Source organism: Crocodylus siamensis, chromosome 2, assembly GCF_052110815.1.
Source record: "Crocodylus siamensis isolate JL-2025a chromosome 2, ASM5211081v1, whole genome shotgun sequence".
NCBI lineage: Eukaryota > Metazoa > Chordata > Crocodylia > Crocodylidae > Crocodylus > Crocodylus siamensis.
Genome location: NC_143396.1, coordinates 219740638 through 219759600, shown reverse-complemented (window position 1 = coordinate 219759600; position 18963 = coordinate 219740638). Strand labels below are relative to the sequence as shown.

At 42.7% G+C, this 18963-nt stretch overlaps 1 protein-coding gene across 6 annotated transcripts in view; it reads left to right on the top strand.

Moving 5' to 3' along the window:
• Positions 1–18963, top strand: part of AMBRA1 (autophagy and beclin 1 regulator 1) — a 196729-nt gene that overhangs the window by 82445 nt on the left and 95321 nt on the right. For 4 of the 6 annotated variants that reach the window (XM_090033050.1, XM_090033052.1, XM_090033048.1 and 1 more), the window contains 2 exons: positions 9445–9528; positions 10123–10223. In XM_090033050.1, coding sequence (XP_089889176.1) covers positions 9445–9528; positions 10123–10223 — 185 coding nt within the window. The remainder of the gene's footprint in view (positions 1–9444; positions 9529–10122; positions 10224–18963) is intronic. The other 2 variants (XM_090033054.1, XM_090033051.1) reach the window with 1 other exon arrangement.

Here is an 18963-nt window from a genome sequence, read left to right as displayed (position 1 = left end):
CACCTAGTTGAATAAACAGTTGGCCGGGAATTGCAAAAGGCTGCCAGTCTCTGGAATGTCTCAAAATTCAGCCACCCTTTTCTATCAGTTCCCTCCTAAGTCCATCCCCTCTGTATTGGTTCATCAGAACACTTTTATATTTACCCTTGTTTAATGTTGATATCTGCCTGGAAGCATAGTCATTTAATTGTAACATTATGCAATAAGGTTCATAAATAAGCAAAGGGGATTGTAGAAGAGGACATATTAGAACAACAACAGTGACTCATAGTTAAACAGTCAGATGTACACATCTGGCTGGTTTAGTTTTCAGTTTGCTTATCCTTGTCTTGGCTTGCTATAATTGAAGCAGCAGAAATGATGATTAGGAGAGATTTGAATGTGCTGGGAAGGGGGAAAAAAGCATTCAATCTTAAGGGTAAGTGTAGAACAGGTCCCAAGTAATTGAGTGATTTTTAATCTTTCTTTTTGTTTCCCTTTCCTTTTATTTGTCCTTTGATATTTGCAATTGCTGTTCTGGTATACATAGTTCCATGCTTCATTCTAAACTGATGAGATTTAAGGCACTTTAACTACCTCCATAATAGGTTCCAAAGCCCCCTTCTTGCCATGAAAGCCCATTTCCCACTTTGCTTTCTTTGTTCTTGAGGGTGGTTGTCATCTCAGAGAGAGGAACATTCTTAAATACATTACCAACTCCACAGAGGCCAAAGACTAAGTTTATACCAATATTCTGGAGAGGAAAATCAATAAAGTGACCAGAGCTTCAGTGTCACAGGCTCTGAGGAGTTTGTGCTGTGGCAGAGGCAGCTGTTGTATGCTGAATTAATTGAACATTAAATTCAACATGCTTATAGCAGGTAGCACGTTGCAGGACTGTCTTCCAGAGTGGGTATTGCTCTGGGAAAGTCAGATGGGGTAGAGTTCAAAGATTTTTTTCCAATAATCTCAAAGTATTGTATGCAGCTGTAGCAGTAAAGAAATTCAAGATGTCTTCAAGGTTTGGGTCTGCTTTGACAATCTGGAAGCAATAGAGGAAGATGTGATGGTGACCTCTTCCTACCACCTCAGTCTTGCTTACATTCAACTTCAGACAGCTGTCTTTGTTCCAGGTGCTGGTCTCAGCCAGGCAATATGCCTTTTAAAATAAAAAGGAAAGGACATGTAGAGCTGGCAGTCTGCCTATTGCAAGCATTTGTGACTCTAACCTCTCTATTTCCTTTACCAGCTTCAGGCAGGATGTTAAAGAATGAAAGATAGGGTAAAGCCTCATATGTTTCCATAGCTTAATGTTCTCATATCTCACTGGCAATGTTTAGACAGAAAGGATCAGAATCATTTTAGTACTTCTGTTATATCTGCTATTCCTGAGGCAAAAATGTAGTATTCTTCGCAAATTCCTATTTTCCCTCCTTATTCCCCTTTTTCCCTCCTCCTCCTTAGTAAAGGTTTTCCATACAGGCAGAGGAAGTAGGGAAGAAATGAGGTCCCTGGCATCATGGGGTTTGGATTACATTGGAGGAACCGAGATATTATGGTGATGCTGGGCATTCTTTTACAATCTAGATTGAGTAGGGGTTTCTCATCTATCTATCTTAATTTTTGTATCCCCATGTTATTGGTCTTAATGCACAATAATACTGGCTGCATGTGTTCATAACCTAACACTACTACTTTTTCTGGAGTATCATGTCTAGCAAGACATTGCCAGTTTCTACAGAATAGTGTCCTGGCATGGCACTTACTACAGTATAGTGAGCTTTTCTGTAGCAGGATGTTGCTAAGTTCAATGCCCTTTAGAAAGCTGAGGCTTTAGTTGTGTAAGCTTTCTTGTGATTGTTTTTTTCCACCATTGACTCAAGCTTCTAGAGAACAGTTTTGAGGCCTTCCAACAAGACAGGACACTGTTAAAATGATGATCTTTCTTGGCTCCAAGAGCCAGCCAGCTGTCTGTCTGTCTGTTCTGATGATGTTGCCTGACTCTAATAGAATATATCATTATTCTATTCGTTGTCTTTTACTTGCTTTTAGTTTGTACTTGTGAAATTTGGATGAGCAGAAGTGACCAAACACTTGTGACTGATAGACTAGGGAACCTATTCTGAATGAATAAATACATTTGCTGCTTTCAACTGATCGGCTCTGCATGGCTTTTGGTGTCTCATGTTCATTGCAGTTCCAAATTTGTGGAAAATCAATGACATAGGGTCTTCTAGGCAAGCTGTATTTTCAACTTTTTCACTTATGTAAGAATCCAAGAATCTGTTAATAGGTCTGTGAGTAGCAAAAAATTGATTTTGTATTTAACATCCATCCTAGACTTGGACATCAGTTAAGTTCACAAGGAGCAGCCATTGTTGCATGGCTGTAAACTGCTTGAAGAACGCAGTGCCAAATTCTGTGTGTTTTTGTTGTGAAGATTAGATATGATGTTGGTATCCCAGGAATACTTCTGGTGAGTGGTCTGCCAACTGCAGGGGATTTTTATCTCTGCTGTTAATGCTGTTGTGAAAAGAGGGTGACTAAGGCTTCCTATTTGTACAGGAGGAACTGTGATAGTGATCTACATAGAAGGTCCCTAGATGTATTGTTCATATGACTTTGATACTTTCTGACAGTGGCTAATGACACCTCTGCTGCCAGTTAGTTCATTAATCTGCTTTTAACAGATATCACTTGTTTAGTAATTGTATGTCAGTGTGACAGGCCCAGAGTAGAGACAACTGCTACTTTGTCAGGTCATATACAATAGACTTATGATTGCTTTTCATTGTGCTTCCAAATTTGTTTCTTTCTGAAGCAATTAATCCTCAGCCTTTAGGTAAGGGGATTGCTGCTGCCGTATTTCTCTTGACCAGGTGATGAATTCTTTAGTACATGGTGCTTGTCTGAGACACTCAATCTTTTGAAGTGCATTTTTATCTTGTAAAAGTCATTTTATTTCCCCCCTGAATGGTCCTCCTGAGAGGTAATCAGGGCTGTGTTCTTTTTGGCGGTCAGGTAAGTCATTGATAACCCAGTCTTCTACGGTCCTGCTAGCTTCAGGAGTCTAGCTGATAAATTGGTAAGGGTTTCTCCAGTGTTTTCCTTGAAAAAGTTGGTAATGAAAGGCTGTCATTTGTATCATCCAGAAGGAGGAAGTGAGGTATGTCTTGACTGCTTTTAATTTATGCTACAATCAATATGGCAGTTATAGTTGATATAGGAAATACTTTTTTATGCTAGTTTGTTTGTCTCCAGCCGAGATGAGGTTTTTCCTGGCAGTCTATTTCTGGTGCTTTATCCACTAATTTTGTGGAGTTTCTATTGTTACCCTTGGGATATTATTCTGCTTTCTTAATACATCTGCCTGGCAGTAAACGTGCATGCGTGTGTGTGGTTTAAATTCTTTCTTTGTTTAATGTTGCTCCATTCCTTCTGACTACGTTCCTGTGTTCCAGGAAAGGTTCCTGCATTCCACCTTTCATATTAGTCCTCCTGTGGCGATTATACCATTCAGATCAGTGTAGATGGATTTTATCTGTTTTACACGTTTTTACAAAGTCATGTATGTATAGTTGTTCTACATCAATCTCTTTAGCCCCTTAACTGTTTGTGAGGTTCACTAGTTCTTTTTAACCTTGCAGTATGCCTGGTGCTGTCCACATTCACTTTCCTGTCCCAAAGAACTAGGAATCAGCTCTTTTGAATTTTCTCCAGTTTGTCTGCATCTTCCTAGTCATGGTATGTGGTATTTTGGGTGGGATATCCATATCCCAAGAGCTATGTGTAAGACTGCTTCTTTGGGCTGCAGGCCAGGAGGTCATCAGAGTCTGATGGGCTTTGAGCAGAGTGGACAAAACCTGGCTGGGATCTTCCTGAGCTCTATAGAGAGAGGCTTTTCGCTATTTCAGTAGCTGTCTCTTTTTGCTGCCATGCTGCATCTCTTATGACCAGTTTGTTGCCTGCTTTTTCCATACCTAAGTTTCTTTCTGAATTCTGCTTCTGAGATGACTCCCTTCTGGTGAATGTAGGAGACCTGTGGCTTTTTTCAGCTTGATATGTTTCTTGCTCCTGTTTCTCCCCTCTTGATCTTTTGGAAGTTTCCCAGCTCCCAGTGACACACTTCCAGGAGGACTTTAAATTTGTTAGGATCAGACACTAGATCCCTTGTGTTTCTGCCTTTACTATCCACAGCACCTCCTAATTTAGGGCAAAGTAGTAACTAATCTACCTTACTATTCCTCCAAGTAACACACACTCCTTATCCATCATTTTGGGTTTGTAGAATGACATACAAACACATCCAGAGTACTGTTTGCAAATTTCATTTTAATGTGCTCTTTGCTCTTTTCATGTCTGCCATGGATCAGAAATGCGTTTTGTCTTATCCTCTGGCTGATGCGTATAGTCTAGTGACTATCTCTAGGCTGCCTCCTCACTCAGCAGAGAGTCCTGTAACACTGCCACTCTAAAGTATCTGTAAGCTTCCACACGTTTCCTACTGTACCCCTTTTTTTGGTAAGGCTAATTTGGCTTGGCTCCCTCAGGGAATCTTTTCTTTAGCCAATTTTATAGTCTGAAAACACTTGCTGTATTATAGTTCAGCCTTTTGCAAACAGAGCGCTGCCTACTAATTACTAGTGGAAGGCAGGGCAGGGTGGTGTCTTTAAGACTAACTCATTCAGAAAGGCATATATGCTTTTGTAGATGATAGCCTATTTTGTCAGATGCTATGAATTGAGTACTGTGCAGCTGTTGATTTAAGAAGTGCTAAGAGAAGAGCTAACGTAACTCCTATCTAACCTTTCTTTTCCCATTGCAAATTTGTGTAAGTACCTCCTTACTCTGTAGCCCCTATTCTTGAACTGAGAGCAGGCCCCTGCAGCAGCATTCAGGATTACCTTGATCTGCCACTGACCACCCACTCCCCTTTCTCTCTAAGCAGGGTTTAACAGTTCAGTTAGCTGTGGGATTTAACAGTTTTTAACAGCTATCGCTTCTGATCCCATGCTCAGGCCTGAGAAAGTAAATATGCTGGCCTGGCAGGAAACAGTCAGGTGGATACTTTCCTATCCTCAGCTTTCCACTTTGTTCTCTTGTAGGTCCTTTGTATTCTCTGTAGGTATCTTATCTCTGTCACTATTCAGTTTTCTGTTTATTTCTGTTAAATCTCCTTTGATTTAACTTCATGCAGTCATATCTAACAAGCAAGAAGAGGTTTATAATATTCACTGAAAAAACATAAAAATGGCCTGCATTCTCCACAATATCATTAAAGAAAATGGTAAAACAGAGTCCAATGTCAAGGCCTGCAGCATTTAATTAGAAGCTACCTCTACCAATTATTTATAATTTTGCTTTCTGTACTGTCCTTCAGTTTCCAGCCTTTGTGATTGAAATTGAAATGTGATTAAATTATGAAACAAATTGATCTAACTTTATAAATTAGATTTCATGAAACAGTGTAAAATGCTTTAAATATGGATTTTAGTGCATCTACTGTATTGTCTTGATCTGCTAACTTAATAATTGTATAAAAACAATAAGGTTTGCCTGGCATGGTTGGATTTTGATGAACCTGTGCTGCTCATTTCTTTTGCCCCTCATAAATTTAACCAAGATTAAAAAAAAAAATAGCATTGACTCAGCGCTGCATCCAGTGTATTTAGCAGAAATTTCAACATGAACTACAGTGGAAGCAGTTAGATCAATTCAACAGCATGTTAGAGTTGGATTTAGACCAATACAGACTCACCCTAAATGGTTAGAAATGTTTGTTTTATCAAGAAAACATTTAAAATAAGGACAATAATTTTCAGAATCCCTCTTTTTTTTCCTTTTCTAAAGATCTTTCTTGTTTTGCTTTTCTCTGGTCTTCTATGCCTGCTGTATTCTTAATTATTTCTTTGTTTATTTAAATTACAAGTGCATTGGTTAATTGGCTGATTTCCTTACTCAAGATGCCCATGTTTTGGTATTCCATGTACCTTTCTGTGAGTCCTTGTTTGTCAAGTCACTGTTACTTTTATTTATTGGCTTTTAAAGAAGCAGATCTTTCTTTCTCAGTCAGTTGGATAATCTCATTTGCCTCCTGTGTTATTAATGAACTGAATTCCCCTCTTATCTCCTTGATTATACTTGCATGATGTCTTCTCTTTTGCCCTTACACCCCATGTTGGCATTAACCTGTTGTTACCATTATCTTTTTCTGTAAACTTTTCTTCATATTACTGTTGAGATTTCTGCTCCAAACTTTGATACCAGAGCAAGTTAGCTATTCAGAGCTTCTATTCTTTGAGTCAGTAACTCATGAAGCCATGTTGGTCGCTGCTTGTTCCTTGCTTACTTTGCTTTTCAGAGGAATTATAGTTTGTGTACTAATTATAGTGCTAAGACTCCCCTGTCTTGTTTCATGGCCATGATTTTTTTTGCTGCACACATCCTCCCTTTCACTTCTGATTTGTTGGCATGTATAATAATAAGCCAGGATACTTTAGGATACTCTGGCCTTGTTATAGCACACATTCTGCCACCTGGGAGGCAGCAGCTCCCTGTTTCCTTTATTTTATCGCTGTTTGATGGGGATGCTGTTGGGATGCTTTCTAGGGGAAGCTGTTTTCTCTATAGGTGCAATTCACTTTCGCACCTTGTGTGTTTTGCAGTGAACTGCACTCAAGTCTTTCTGTTGCTTCCAGTCTACCTGGTGAGTCTGATAATCAGCTGACACTGGAGAGCTAAATTCTAAACTGGGGTAGCACCTATGTGTGCTGCTTGGATGCAATGTAAGGTCCCTGCTAGTTCTTTGGCAAACTTTGGAAACTTGTTTCTTTTCTTGCAACAGTACTTTGTATTGGCACTGAAGTCGTGTTAACATCTGCTCTCCCCGCTCTGTCAGCAGACTGTATGTGGTACAGAAATAACACAGAAAGTGCCACCCGTCTTCACCAATCTGTAGGGTTTTTTATTTTCCTTTTTAGTAGGTGCAGAAATAATCTTCATCTGGCACCAGGGTAACACCAGCTGCTCCATCTTTTCGTCATTAGACACTGAAGGCACTTGGATAACATGGAGGCGCTCAGTACATGGTGGCAAGCATGGGACTAGATGCAGGAGATTCTATAAGATACTCAATCTAATGAGGTTGTGTCTGCTTGTATTATTTCCTTTTTATGCTCTTTTCAAGCTGTCTATATGATCTTCTAATGAAATTTATCCCCACCCCTCCACCCTGCCCTGTAGACTGAAGTCATTGGGACTCTACCATTCTTCAGGACTTGATCAGTGTTTCTTATACCAAATCCTCCTACTGCTGGGGTATGGCATAGATTTTTTGAGGTATAGGGGAATGCAGGTGAAATATTGACATTGGAGGATTTGATTCATCAAAGCTTGCATGTTTTTTACCTTCATTTCTCATTACAAAGCTGTCCCTTCTCTTAGCCTCTTTTCTGCGATGAAAGTAGGGAGAGTAAGAGGATTGAATAGGTTGCTGTGGTGTGTAGTGGGAGAGGTCTGGGATTGAAAGAGTTTTTCTTGAGACACTGAGTTGTTGAAGTTCCTTTAATAGTTTGTTTGAGAGAGATTTTAAAAATCAAAATGAATAGTTGGTCACTCTGGTGCTTTAGGTCTGAACCAAGTTGCAATGGCAACTCTAGGGCTTTACACTTTCAGTTTTCCCTTTATTTTTCCCTGCCTGAATCCCTTTCTCTTTTTTTTTCAAACCTGTTTTAGAAATTCTTTTGATTGCAGTTTTATGGAGTTCAGTCCTGCTGGCTTCCCCCTTGCTGCTGTTCATCTGTGCTGGAAGTGGTATCTAACTCCACCAGATGCTTTAGCATTGCTGGTCTAAGGGACTGTCTGTGGACCAGTTCTGCCTCTCTCCTCTCAGGACCAAACATCAGTACAATGTGAGGCCTGTACATGTAGATTTTAAAGAATGATTAATTTGTCTGAGTCTTTTACTAGCTTTAACTAGTACAGCAGGCTTTATTGTGTTGTGCTGTCCCTTGTCCTGCAGTGACACAAGATGGTGGGAAGAACATTAAGGGGAAAATAACTTGGGTTTGTTTTTTTTGACAGGAGAGTGAAATTGAATGCTGATATACAGCATCCTTATTGCCATGCCTTCTTGCTGCTCTTCCATGTTGTAATAGGCCAGGAGCCACGCATGCGACTTTTTTTTTTATTTACATATTTCAGGAGCCCTGCAGTTCACATGTAAACTATGGACTTGAAGTCTTGCTTCACTACATCCCAGGGATGTGGCTTCCTTAGGCAGACAGGTGGTACCTTCTCTGGGCTTTGCTTTTGCTGCAGGAAAGTTAAAAATGCTAATGAGTAAGGCAGTACAACCTCTGCTCTTCTGTTCCTGGTTCCTCAGATGTGTGGGAAACAGCCACGTAATGGACCCTTCTTTTCAGCCCACATTTCCTCACTCACTGATGAAAACAAACTATATGCACAGCTTGCTGGAGTGGGTTAAGAATTTCACTGCTTCAGAATTTGTTGCATGTGAAGGACCTAGCATTCTAGAGATCCTGTTGCTGCAGAGATAATGTTTCTGTCCTACAGACTGCTCAGCAAGTGTTACCTTCACCCCACGACTTACTGGAAGGTTAATAGATATTCCAAAATATAGGTGGTGCTGTGCGGCCCAAGGAGAACAGGCTTACTCAAATTCATGCAACAAGTCAGTTTTAGGAACATCCCCACTCTTTACTTAACAGCTAACTGTATGTTCAGAGATGGTGCCTAGTTCCTTTTGGGGTACTTCCGCAGCCTGCTGCCATTGTAGCTTAATTAAGCTATTAGGCTAATAATGAGGGTAGTGTATTTACGCTGCATGACTTGATGATATAGTGGGGCCATTTACTCCATTCATTCAAAGAACGCTTGAGTGGTGAAGGGTCATGACATTGTAGCTGGGGTTGTTTCTAGCACCTTTAACTTATCTGGAAAAAACTTGCTCTGTGTGCAGTTGTCGGAGGCTGTGGAGTCATCGGAAACTGACCCCAAAAAAGAAGAGACTTGAGGAGCAGTTCTATACTAACATTTCCAGAGATGGGCTAAACAGCACCTAATTAAACCTGCTCCATAACTGACTTTCTAAATGCCCTTAATCCTGGTGGAGTTGTTTTAACTATCAACAGTTTAAGAACTGTGGTTTCTGCAGTTTCTGATACTGTTGCTGGTTCACTGAAATGCTGCAAGTTACTTGATCCTTTGAACCTGTCTCCCTGTTCTGTGCACCTCATTCTGTGCCCCCCTGCACATGTGTAAAAGCGGTTTGGGAGTCTTGTGTGAATTAAATGCATTAGGAGTGCAGCACATGAGAAGCATGTGTCCCCAGAACTTGTTGGCATCACTCAGGGTAGTACACTAAAGTTGCATATGCTTCTTTCATGAAAATTTCTCTCTGGGGATTTTTCATAATATGTAATGTTTGTTTTTTATCTTCTACTGAAGGGACAATGGAGACAGATCACGGCACCGAGCTCCCCGGAATGCCCGCATGTCTGCACCATCACTGGGGCGCTTCGTCCCTAGGTAAGAGCTACACACCAGCCAGGGAAAGGGAAAGGTAAAAGCTCAATAATGCCTCTTAGAATTTCATGGGTGTCATGGGAAACTCTGATTCACTTCTTGCATTGGTCTGTTGTGTGCTAATTAGCAGTGGCCTGGACTTCTGAGATGCTCAGCCTGTCTTGGGAGGTTACTGTCATTAGCTTTCCTAGTCACACTTCAAAAATAATTCCTGACTGAAGATTGGTCACTGTAATGTGAAGCCAAAGCGAAAAGGAGAAGATGATCTGATGACATGAAGCCTGCTTGGTTAAAAACAGTGTCAAAGTTGGTGTTTACATAAGTGATGTAGCTCAGATGATCTTCAGTGTCATCTTGGTCTGAATCATTTTTGGGAGACAGAACGCATCTCCTAAGTTAGGAACTACCATTTGTTTGCTGAATAAAGCACTTGGTTCATGAGGTGTTTCTGCTTGATCTACTTTTCCCCTGTTAGAGCCCCAGAACTGCAGTACTAATCCCTCAGGGTAGTAGATTCCTACTCCAGGGTCCCAGTTCCCTGGTAATACTCTGGGGTGTTTTCACTGTGTAAACGGTTTCTCTTTCTTCTCCCCCTAGGCGTTTCTTGCTGCCAGAGTACTTGCCTTATGCTGGGATTTTCCATGAACGTGGACAGCCTGGCTTGGCCACCCACTCATCTGTTAACAGGGTCTTGGCAGGTAACAAAATGCCTTTTTTGTGACCTGTGCATAGGTCATATGCCCTCCAACATCTGTGCATAGTGGGATCAGTCTGGCAGGGAAGAGCCTGGGGAATTCTGTCTACAACATGGGTAGTGTCTTAAGAGTGCTTCAACCAGAAACTACATTCTGCAGTAGGACTGGTTCACATGCCTAGAAAATTATGTGCTCTCTGGGCTGCAGATAACATGTTTCAAGTACATATTAGGGGAGCCTCTGCCTTGAGCCCCAGGGGGTGGGGGGGCAGTTAATAATCCTGCCTTTGTTTAACTCCCTCATGATCCCAAATGTCTTCTTTTAACAAACTGACAGCCTAATGATCAGCTTGCTGCAGGTCCTTCTAATTGAATTATAGGGTGCCTTGTTCATGTTCCGGCTGGCAAGGCTCTCACAAGGCAGCGCGGGATTCAATTAGGATCTTAATAAGTGCGTATTAAAACCTCGGCTGCCACCACATACAGCACACAGGCATTTGGGAGCCTTAAAGGGCAGGCGGGGGCGGGGGGGAAGAGGAGTGGGGCTTTGGCAGCCTGTGAATGAAATAGTCATATGATAGATGGTATAATTCTTTAGGATGCTTTTTTGGTTGAGCCTGAATTGCTTTGTAATTATACCAGCATAGGGAAATTGTCTTGGAGGGGGTGTGGACAGGTATTTTGTGTAGCTAGAGAAAGGAACAGAAGATAGATGACATCAAAAGACCTCAGAACCAGTGCTTCTGTTACCAAATAGTGCACATGCCAGAAAGGTAGAAAAGGTAGGGACACCCAAACAGTTTTTGCTTGTTTTGTGTCTGAGCACAAGACAGTCATCGTGAATGGAGAGAGCCATGATGGTTTAGTGTGGCTGTGTAGTTTCAGTGCAGTGGCCTGTTTCTTTAAAGCCTTTCTTTCTTTACCAGACTCCAAGTCTCTTCTAGTTCTTTGTGTCTCACTTGGTATATTAGTTAAGTTCTTGATTTAACTCCTACTCACCCTGGTGGAGCAATTGTGAAAGCAGCCAAAGGCAAAGTTGCCAAACACAAGTACCCTACTACCTGAAGAACGGGGGATCTAGCCCATAACTTTAGCTTTAGCTGACACACATCCATCACCATACTTGTTTCTTGTGTGGGATTTTGGCTGTCAGCACGTGGAAACGGCTCGCTGGCAGATAATTACTAGCTGCCAGGCAACACTGCAGAACTCTCCTCCAGCCTGGCTTTGGAGACACCTAACTTCACTCCTCCCCCCACAGATTTCCTGATCCTCTGCTGTTGGGAAATGTATCATCTCCTGGCATTTCTGTATTGGAGCAGAAATTCTCTTATTCTTTGTTGTCTTGGGTTTGTGGTGAAAAGTAACCCTGCCCAAGCCTTGCTCTGTTTGGGGAAATTTGAGCCCCCATATATAATATGCCACTGTGCACACCCTTTCTATGCCCTGATCAATCAAAGAGATTATGCAGGGAAGGAATTTACAGTTCCTTTGCTAAAGCAAGGACATTGTAGTACTCTTGATGACTAAGTTCATCTTGCATTCCTTGTGGTAAACCAGACCTAAATACAGAATCCCCACGAACAAGGCCTCTGTGCTTGGTAACTAGGTGTGTATTTTTACATTTGTTGGCATTAAACAACACAGGTCTTTTTGCTTGTGTCTAGTTTCATAGTTGGTAGGGTCGGAAGGGACCTGAGCAGATCATCAAGTCCGACCCCCTGCCATGGGCAGGAAAGAGTACTGGGGTCAAATGACCCCAGCTCGGTGATTGTCTAGCCTCCTTTTGAAGAACCCCAGGGTAAGAGCAAGCACCACTTCCCTTGGAAGTTGGTTCCAGATCCTAGCCGTCCTGACTGTGAAGTAGTGCTTCCTGATGTCCAGCCTGAACCTCCTCTCAGTCAACTTATGGCCATTATTCCTAGTTACTCCTGGTAGTGCTCAGGGGAACAGGGTCTCTCCCATTCCCTGCTGGTCCCCCTTGGTAAGTTTATAGATGGCCACTAGATCCCCTCTCAGCCTTCTGTTGTGGAGGCTGAACAGGTTCAGGTCCTGTAGCCTCCCCTCATAGGGCCTGCCCTGCTGGCCCCTGATCGTGCGAGTGGCCCTCCTCTGGACCCTCTCAATGCTGTTCACGTCCCTCTTGAAGTGCAGTACCCAGAAGTGGACACAGTACTCCAACTGCAGCCTGACCAGTGTTGCATAGTGGGGGAGGATCACCTTGGACCTGCTCGTGATGCATCTATGGATGCGTGATAAAGTGCGGTTGACCTTCCTGACTGCATTCTCACATTGGCGGCCCATGTTCATCTCGGAATCCATAATGACTCCAAGATCCTTTTCTGCCTCTGTGCTGATAAGAAGGGAGTTCCCCAGCCTGTAGGTATGCTGCTGGTTCTTCTTCCCCAGGTGCAGTACCTTGCACTTGTCAGCATTGAAACCCATCCTATTCTCATCCGCCCACCCCGTAACCTGTCCAGATCTAGTTGTAGTTCCTCCCTTCTAACATGCCTACTTCTCCCCACATCTTTGTGTCATCCACAAACTTGAAGAGGGTGCTTTTCACCCCCTTGTCCAAGTCTCTGATGAAGATATTCAACAGTGCAGGCCCAGGACCAAGCCCTGGGGAGCCCCACTGCCCACATCCCTCCAGGTTGAAAATGACCTGTCCACCACCACTCTCTGGGTACAGCCCTCCAGCCAATTTGTGACCCAGCTGACTATAGGCATCAGCGCCACAGTCACTTAATTTTTTGATGAGAATGGGGTGGGAGACGGTGTCAAAGGCCTTGCTGAAGTCCAGGAAGACTACATCTACCACAACACCCGAGTCCAAGGATTTTGTGACCTGGTCATAGAAGGCAACTAGGTTGGTCTGACAGGACCTGCCTCTAATGAACCCATGTTGGCTTCAAGTTAGTGTACCAAATGAACTCATGTTAGTGTACCAAGAGATCCAGATAACTGTTATCTACCATTCCACCAACATTTTAATAATCTTCAAGGTTTATCAGTAATGATCTAGACTTCTTCCAGGCCACTGACAGGCATGCTAAGAAAGCATAACTGCCAAGAAGTAACACCTTTGGGACCCCAGCAGAAACTGCTGCACTCAGTGATGACTTCTTGTTTACAATTACATTCTGAAGAGCTATCAGTTGCTCCTTTTTAATATCTCTAATGTATTCCAGGGTGGTTTTGTATTCTTATTTCTTGATGAAAATATTGTGTAGCGTCAAGTGAAATGCCTCATAAACCTTTATTTCATCAACTCTGTTAGCTTTATCACTCAAACTTATAATCTCATCAAGAAAAGATTTCAAGTTGCACAAGATGGGCTTTCCCATAAAGCCTGTTGACTGACATTAATTATTATTGCCCTCCTTTAATTCATTATTAAGTCTCACATCAGAAGTTGTATTATTTTTTGCTTGGAAGTGAAGCTCATTAGACTACCGTAAAGCATGGGTTGTCTCTTTTAACATCTTACAATATTGGCATGCTGTTAACTTTCTTCCATTCCTGTCGGCTTCCCTAGTATTACAAGACATATTGAAAACCCTGAGAACTTCTTGGCCCGCTCTTTAAAACCATTGAGCAAATCATTAAAGGTTGTCAGAGGCCCTTATGACAGCCTTTCTCCATGTCAGACTATCAGACTGAAGTAATAGTGAGAATTATGCTATGGAGCAGGGGATGTCAACCGGGGATATGCGCAGGCAGGTGGGGACAGAGCGCTGCCACCCACCACCCATGCTGCCACCTCCCAGGAGCAGGGCCAGATGGGGACGAAGAAGGGAGGCATGGGGGGGGAGGTATGGGGGAGTTCGCATGCAGAGACTGCTGCTCTCACCCACCACCCCACACTGCCACCGCTCTGCTTTTGGCCACACTCCATCCCCAGTGCACCTGGTTGTGCACCTGCCCCCCCCAACTCTGCATCTGGTTGTCGGGGGTACACTTATTAAAAAAGGTTGAAACCCCCTGCTATAGAGGATAAACCAATAGGGCATTTATACACGTGCTTCAGGAAGTGGGGGTGGTGCTTAGAGCTGCTCTAATTAAAGTGCCCAGAGTCTCTTGTGTATTAGTGTCCCTGTGCTTGAAATGGCAGCCAGGGATGCTTTATCTAAAGTGCCCCTGCCGCCATTTTTAAGGAGTGGGGACACTTTAAGCGATGGGGGATGCTGATACATGAGATGTTGGAGGCTGCTGGAGCACGGTAATTACCACACTCCAGTAGACTTGAGAACTTTGCTGCTCATGTATAGGCTCCCAAAAAGATGCTTAGAATCACATGCGGAGCTCACAGCTTTAGTCCTGCACTACCTGCTTTGCTGTGTTTTTGCTTGTTTGTTCCCTGGAGCTGAACACATACCCAGTGTGCCTTTGCAGAGCCTTTCTCAACTGAAGTCAGAGCTTAGACAAGATGCTGCGAATTTGTATTGGGTGAAAGACAAAGGTAGATCTAATATCCATTTCAAATCAATAAAAACTGACATTCCCTCCCACTGTGATGAAAAAACTTTAAGGCCCCATGTTCACCTGTGTTAACTTCCCCTACAGGCTCTATGGCAATTACCCAACAATTGTATTCTTCAAGCTAGGGAGGAACATGCTGGCAAAGTAATAGAAGAAAAGGAAAAAAACAGACCTTAGTTTCAGTTCAATGAAAGCACCGGGGGAGAAAAAAAAATCAGTGTTTACCAGATAACAGGGGATCAGATATGTTTTCTCAGCTTCACAGAGGGCTTTAAAAACTGTGAAGGGACAGAGAAGCTTGTTTATAGTCCTTTTCCTCAATAGGAGACCTACATTTGGTGTCTGCCAACTTAAGAGCCAGGAACCTGAGTTCAGGAAATATTTCTGTACCACATGATCAGTGTCTCAAGTGTCTGCCCTGGCTTGGAGACAGCTTAATGAATTTAACATTTTTTCTGTATGAAAACAGATTGCATGTGTGTCTTCCACATCATGCTGGCAGAGTTAGTCTGGGCCCTTTGCTGGAGTGTGCAGATACTCTGAACCCTTTTACTGATGAATAGTGCAGATATGCTTTGGATTCTGCAGAGTGGGTACAACACCAGCATTATGGGGTGCTAGATTGACAGCCCAGAGACTGAACAGCTCTGTTTATTTGAAGGATAAGCTGGGGTAGCACAAGCTTCCTCCATTGCATCTCATACCTGAATCCTGATTGATGTGGGACTTGCTGTAGGGGTACAATGCTTAGATATTTCCTCCTATTGTACCAGTGCATTTCCTGTTTAGTGCTAATTGTGATGGCTTTTAGGAACTGAACTCATTATGCCAATTTACTATAGTGGTAACCATACAGTTCTGATGGAAGTGACTTTTTGTCAACCTATGCTTGATGAAAACCAATGACCCCAATAAACTGCTCAGTATCCATTCAATTATGGTTTCCCAAGCCAGACATTATATCCCATTTTTAGCCCAGCTTGGGTTACTGAGGTATTTCTGGATCGTTTGCCTGAGTTCATACAGTGAGTCAGAACTTCTGCTTTAACTTTAAACCCTTCTAGTTGCCCTGCTTTTTGCTTGGAACTATTAAAACTCTTTTTAGTGCTTTTAATCCTTGAATCGAAGTGCTGTACAAAGCATGTAACTGTTCTTTTCATGTTACAGGTAAGGAAACTGGGGCTTGAAGAGGAAGTGACTTGTCCAAGGTCACTCAGTATTTCAGGTTTAGGATTAGGACCTCTGGGTCTTCTGAGTCCAAGTCACCAGACCATACCTGTTAGCCGTCTGTCCTTCTTATGTGTTTTCCCATTCCTTCCTTGTTCCCCTTATGCTCATACTGAAGCAGATTTGGGCAGGTGAGTGCACCGGTGGCATGTTCTAGCCCAATTCCAATTAAAGTGACCGTTTATAAGCCCCTGATAAATGGACAATTAGTAGTAGTGCCTTGGCTGGTGTTGCTTCAATAATTAACCCAATTACCTTTTTGTTTTTGCTTTAATGATGAAAATGAACCTGATAACAGACTGGTTTGGTTACCTTGGAAACAGTAATCCAGGCAGCTACTCCAACTTCCTTGGCATTGAGAGGCTGGCTGTTTCCCATTTTGCAGGTGGCCTGGGTTGATTCCCTTTCTGCTGCCCTTAGATCTCACAGTGATTTACAGACACTTTTGTAATCCTCCACCCCTTGAATTTGCTTGCATAATACCTAGTTGCTCAGACCAGGGCTTGGGTTGGAGCTCTGAGCTTTGCTAAGGCTATTTTCAGGGACAGTAGTCTCTTCTCTGGGAGTGTCTTGACCAACTGACCATACCATGGAAAGGTGAGCAGGAATTGATTGGGTCCTCTATATTATGAGTATCTTTACAAAAAGGTAATTCTCTGCTTTCTACCTCCTCTCCAGGAGCCATGTTTTGCTACTGGCAGGAGTGTAACCAATGTCTTTGTGGAGTTGGGTTTTTTGGGGTTTTTTTTTCCTTTCCCTCAGTGTTTCCTCTCAGCCTTTCTAGTCCAACACGGGCAGTGGTTGGGTTACATTCTGGCTTATAAAAAAGAGAGAAAATAGGTTTTAAAGGCAACTTTAGGCTGCCAGAAGCTAAGTGTCATTTAGGGCCTCTCCAGTATGGAAGCTGCACAACTTTTTGGGGTAGTATCCTAACCAAACCCTCCCTTTCACACACAATATGGCTTGAATATCTGTGCAGTGTTTTAATGCAGTTGTATTATATGAATTCAGTGTCTGGTTCTTCTATGCCCAGAAAGATGTGAAGTCTGCAGAACCTTTAAAATGAGTTGGCCCTTTTTCTGAGGTCTGAGTAGTTGGGTTTTTTTCTTTTGTGCTATCTCTGTTGTCAGGATTAAGGTGAATTCTAGATCTGTTCCATTTTGTAAAGAATGTAGTACTAGCAGCTGGATATTCCACCTAGGCATTATGGTGTGCAAAGCAGTGAAAATATGTTCTTTTACTGTTTCATGCTTTAATGGGCAGCCTTGCTGCCCCCTTTTTTTTTTTTCTTGCTGTGGTATGTGTTGTCCTGTAGCATTGTAACGTAATACAGTGAAGGCAGTGAGGAAAACAGTGTAGGTAGCATTTAGAAGAACCCCAGGCATCTTGCTTTGAAACACCAGTCTTGGGTAGAGTAGCCCAGCAGGTTTTTGTGGTTACAGTATAGGGCAGCTAAACAGTGCTCTGAGCTGCTAGACATCTACTGATGGAGGCAGAGAGCATAATTGGCATGTTGTATTTGACACTGGGACATGTGCCTCTGTCTGTCTCTGTAGCTGACTTGAAATGTTGTGCTGATCCAGTGACTGTGTTGGCTCCATACTAACTATGACCTTCTTTGGGTAAGTGGTAGTTTCTGGGGCAAGAGACTATTTGTTAGTCACCCTTGTCTTTTATGTCCGCTCATATCCACTGTCCAGCGCACAAGTAGGCGCAGCATGCACATGTGGCAAGGTCATTTTGTTGGGTAGATCGTGGCATTATAGGCCTTTGTCATCCAGAGTTGCTGTCTAAAGAAAAGTCTCACTGGCATAATTGATATGATGCTGGAATGGGAAGAGCCAAAGTCTGTTTGCCTGGTTCTAACAGTACCCCTTATACTACACTAGCCTGCTCTCCTTTGGGCAACAACACTATGGTCCAGGTTCAGAAGATTTTCTGAGCTTTCACCTTTCATCAGCTTTTGTTGGACTGTGCTCTAAGTCTGCAAATAAATTAGAGAAAGAAAGGAAACATAAAGCAATAGAGAATGAACAGGTACAGTAACCTGCATCAAACCAGAAAGCTGAGAGGCCTGCAAAGAGAGAAGGAGCTGTGACCATCAGGATCTGTACTGAGGCTTTAATTGTGATCTGCAACAAGCACTCTTTTAACTACTAGCATAGAGCTTTCCAAAACCAGTCTCAGACTCCCATCATAAACCTGTTCAGTAGATGCATGCACATCTGACACCTGGGAGCTGGAAATAATCAAAATATTGTCACCCTCACTCTGAGGACATGGTTAAGGATGCAGCAGCAGAGCCAGAATGTCATTACAAGGGCCCCTAAAAATTATTCTGGCTCAGTTGCTTTTCTTACCATCCCTTTTCTGTGGCCTCTGTGCAGGTCAGTTCAACCTGCTAACAGAGAAGGGTCTGAGTTGATTTTGGAGCCAGAATGCACAACTGTGTGTGTTCACTAAGAGTAGAGTGCAGGAAGCCTGCTCTCTAGGAGAGGGCTGAGTAGAAGAGAGAGAAGTTTGGTGAGATAAATGATATAAAAACAGCAGCAACAGAGTGGCTGTGTGTGTTCTACTGACGGAAGTTACAGCTTCTTGGCAGTAAGGTAAGGGTGCAAAGAGCTAGTGTGCTGCTTTATGCTGAATACTATAATATTCTCCTTCCACTCACCTGCTCAGAATGTGCTTATTTTCTGTGTTTTGATACCAGAGTGCAGGGGCTAAAGTCCTGATGTCATGCCCCTGGCTTCAGCAGATAACCAAGTTAGCTTGTTTTTCGTGTCCTTATCCATTCTCGCTTCGCTTCACTTTGCTTCACATCTTACTCTGGGTTTGGCTTTAAAAAGCACTGAGTCTAAGGCAGGACAGAAAGCATATACTTAACAGTCCATTCACAACAAGTGGGCCCTGTTCACATAAACTTCTTCCTATTCCCATTTGTATAAGTAAGGCTGCATTTTTTTAGCGGGCAGCTGTGTTTTAAATGGAATCTTGAGATCATCTTTGTAGAACTTTCTGCTGTCTCTGATTGTGTT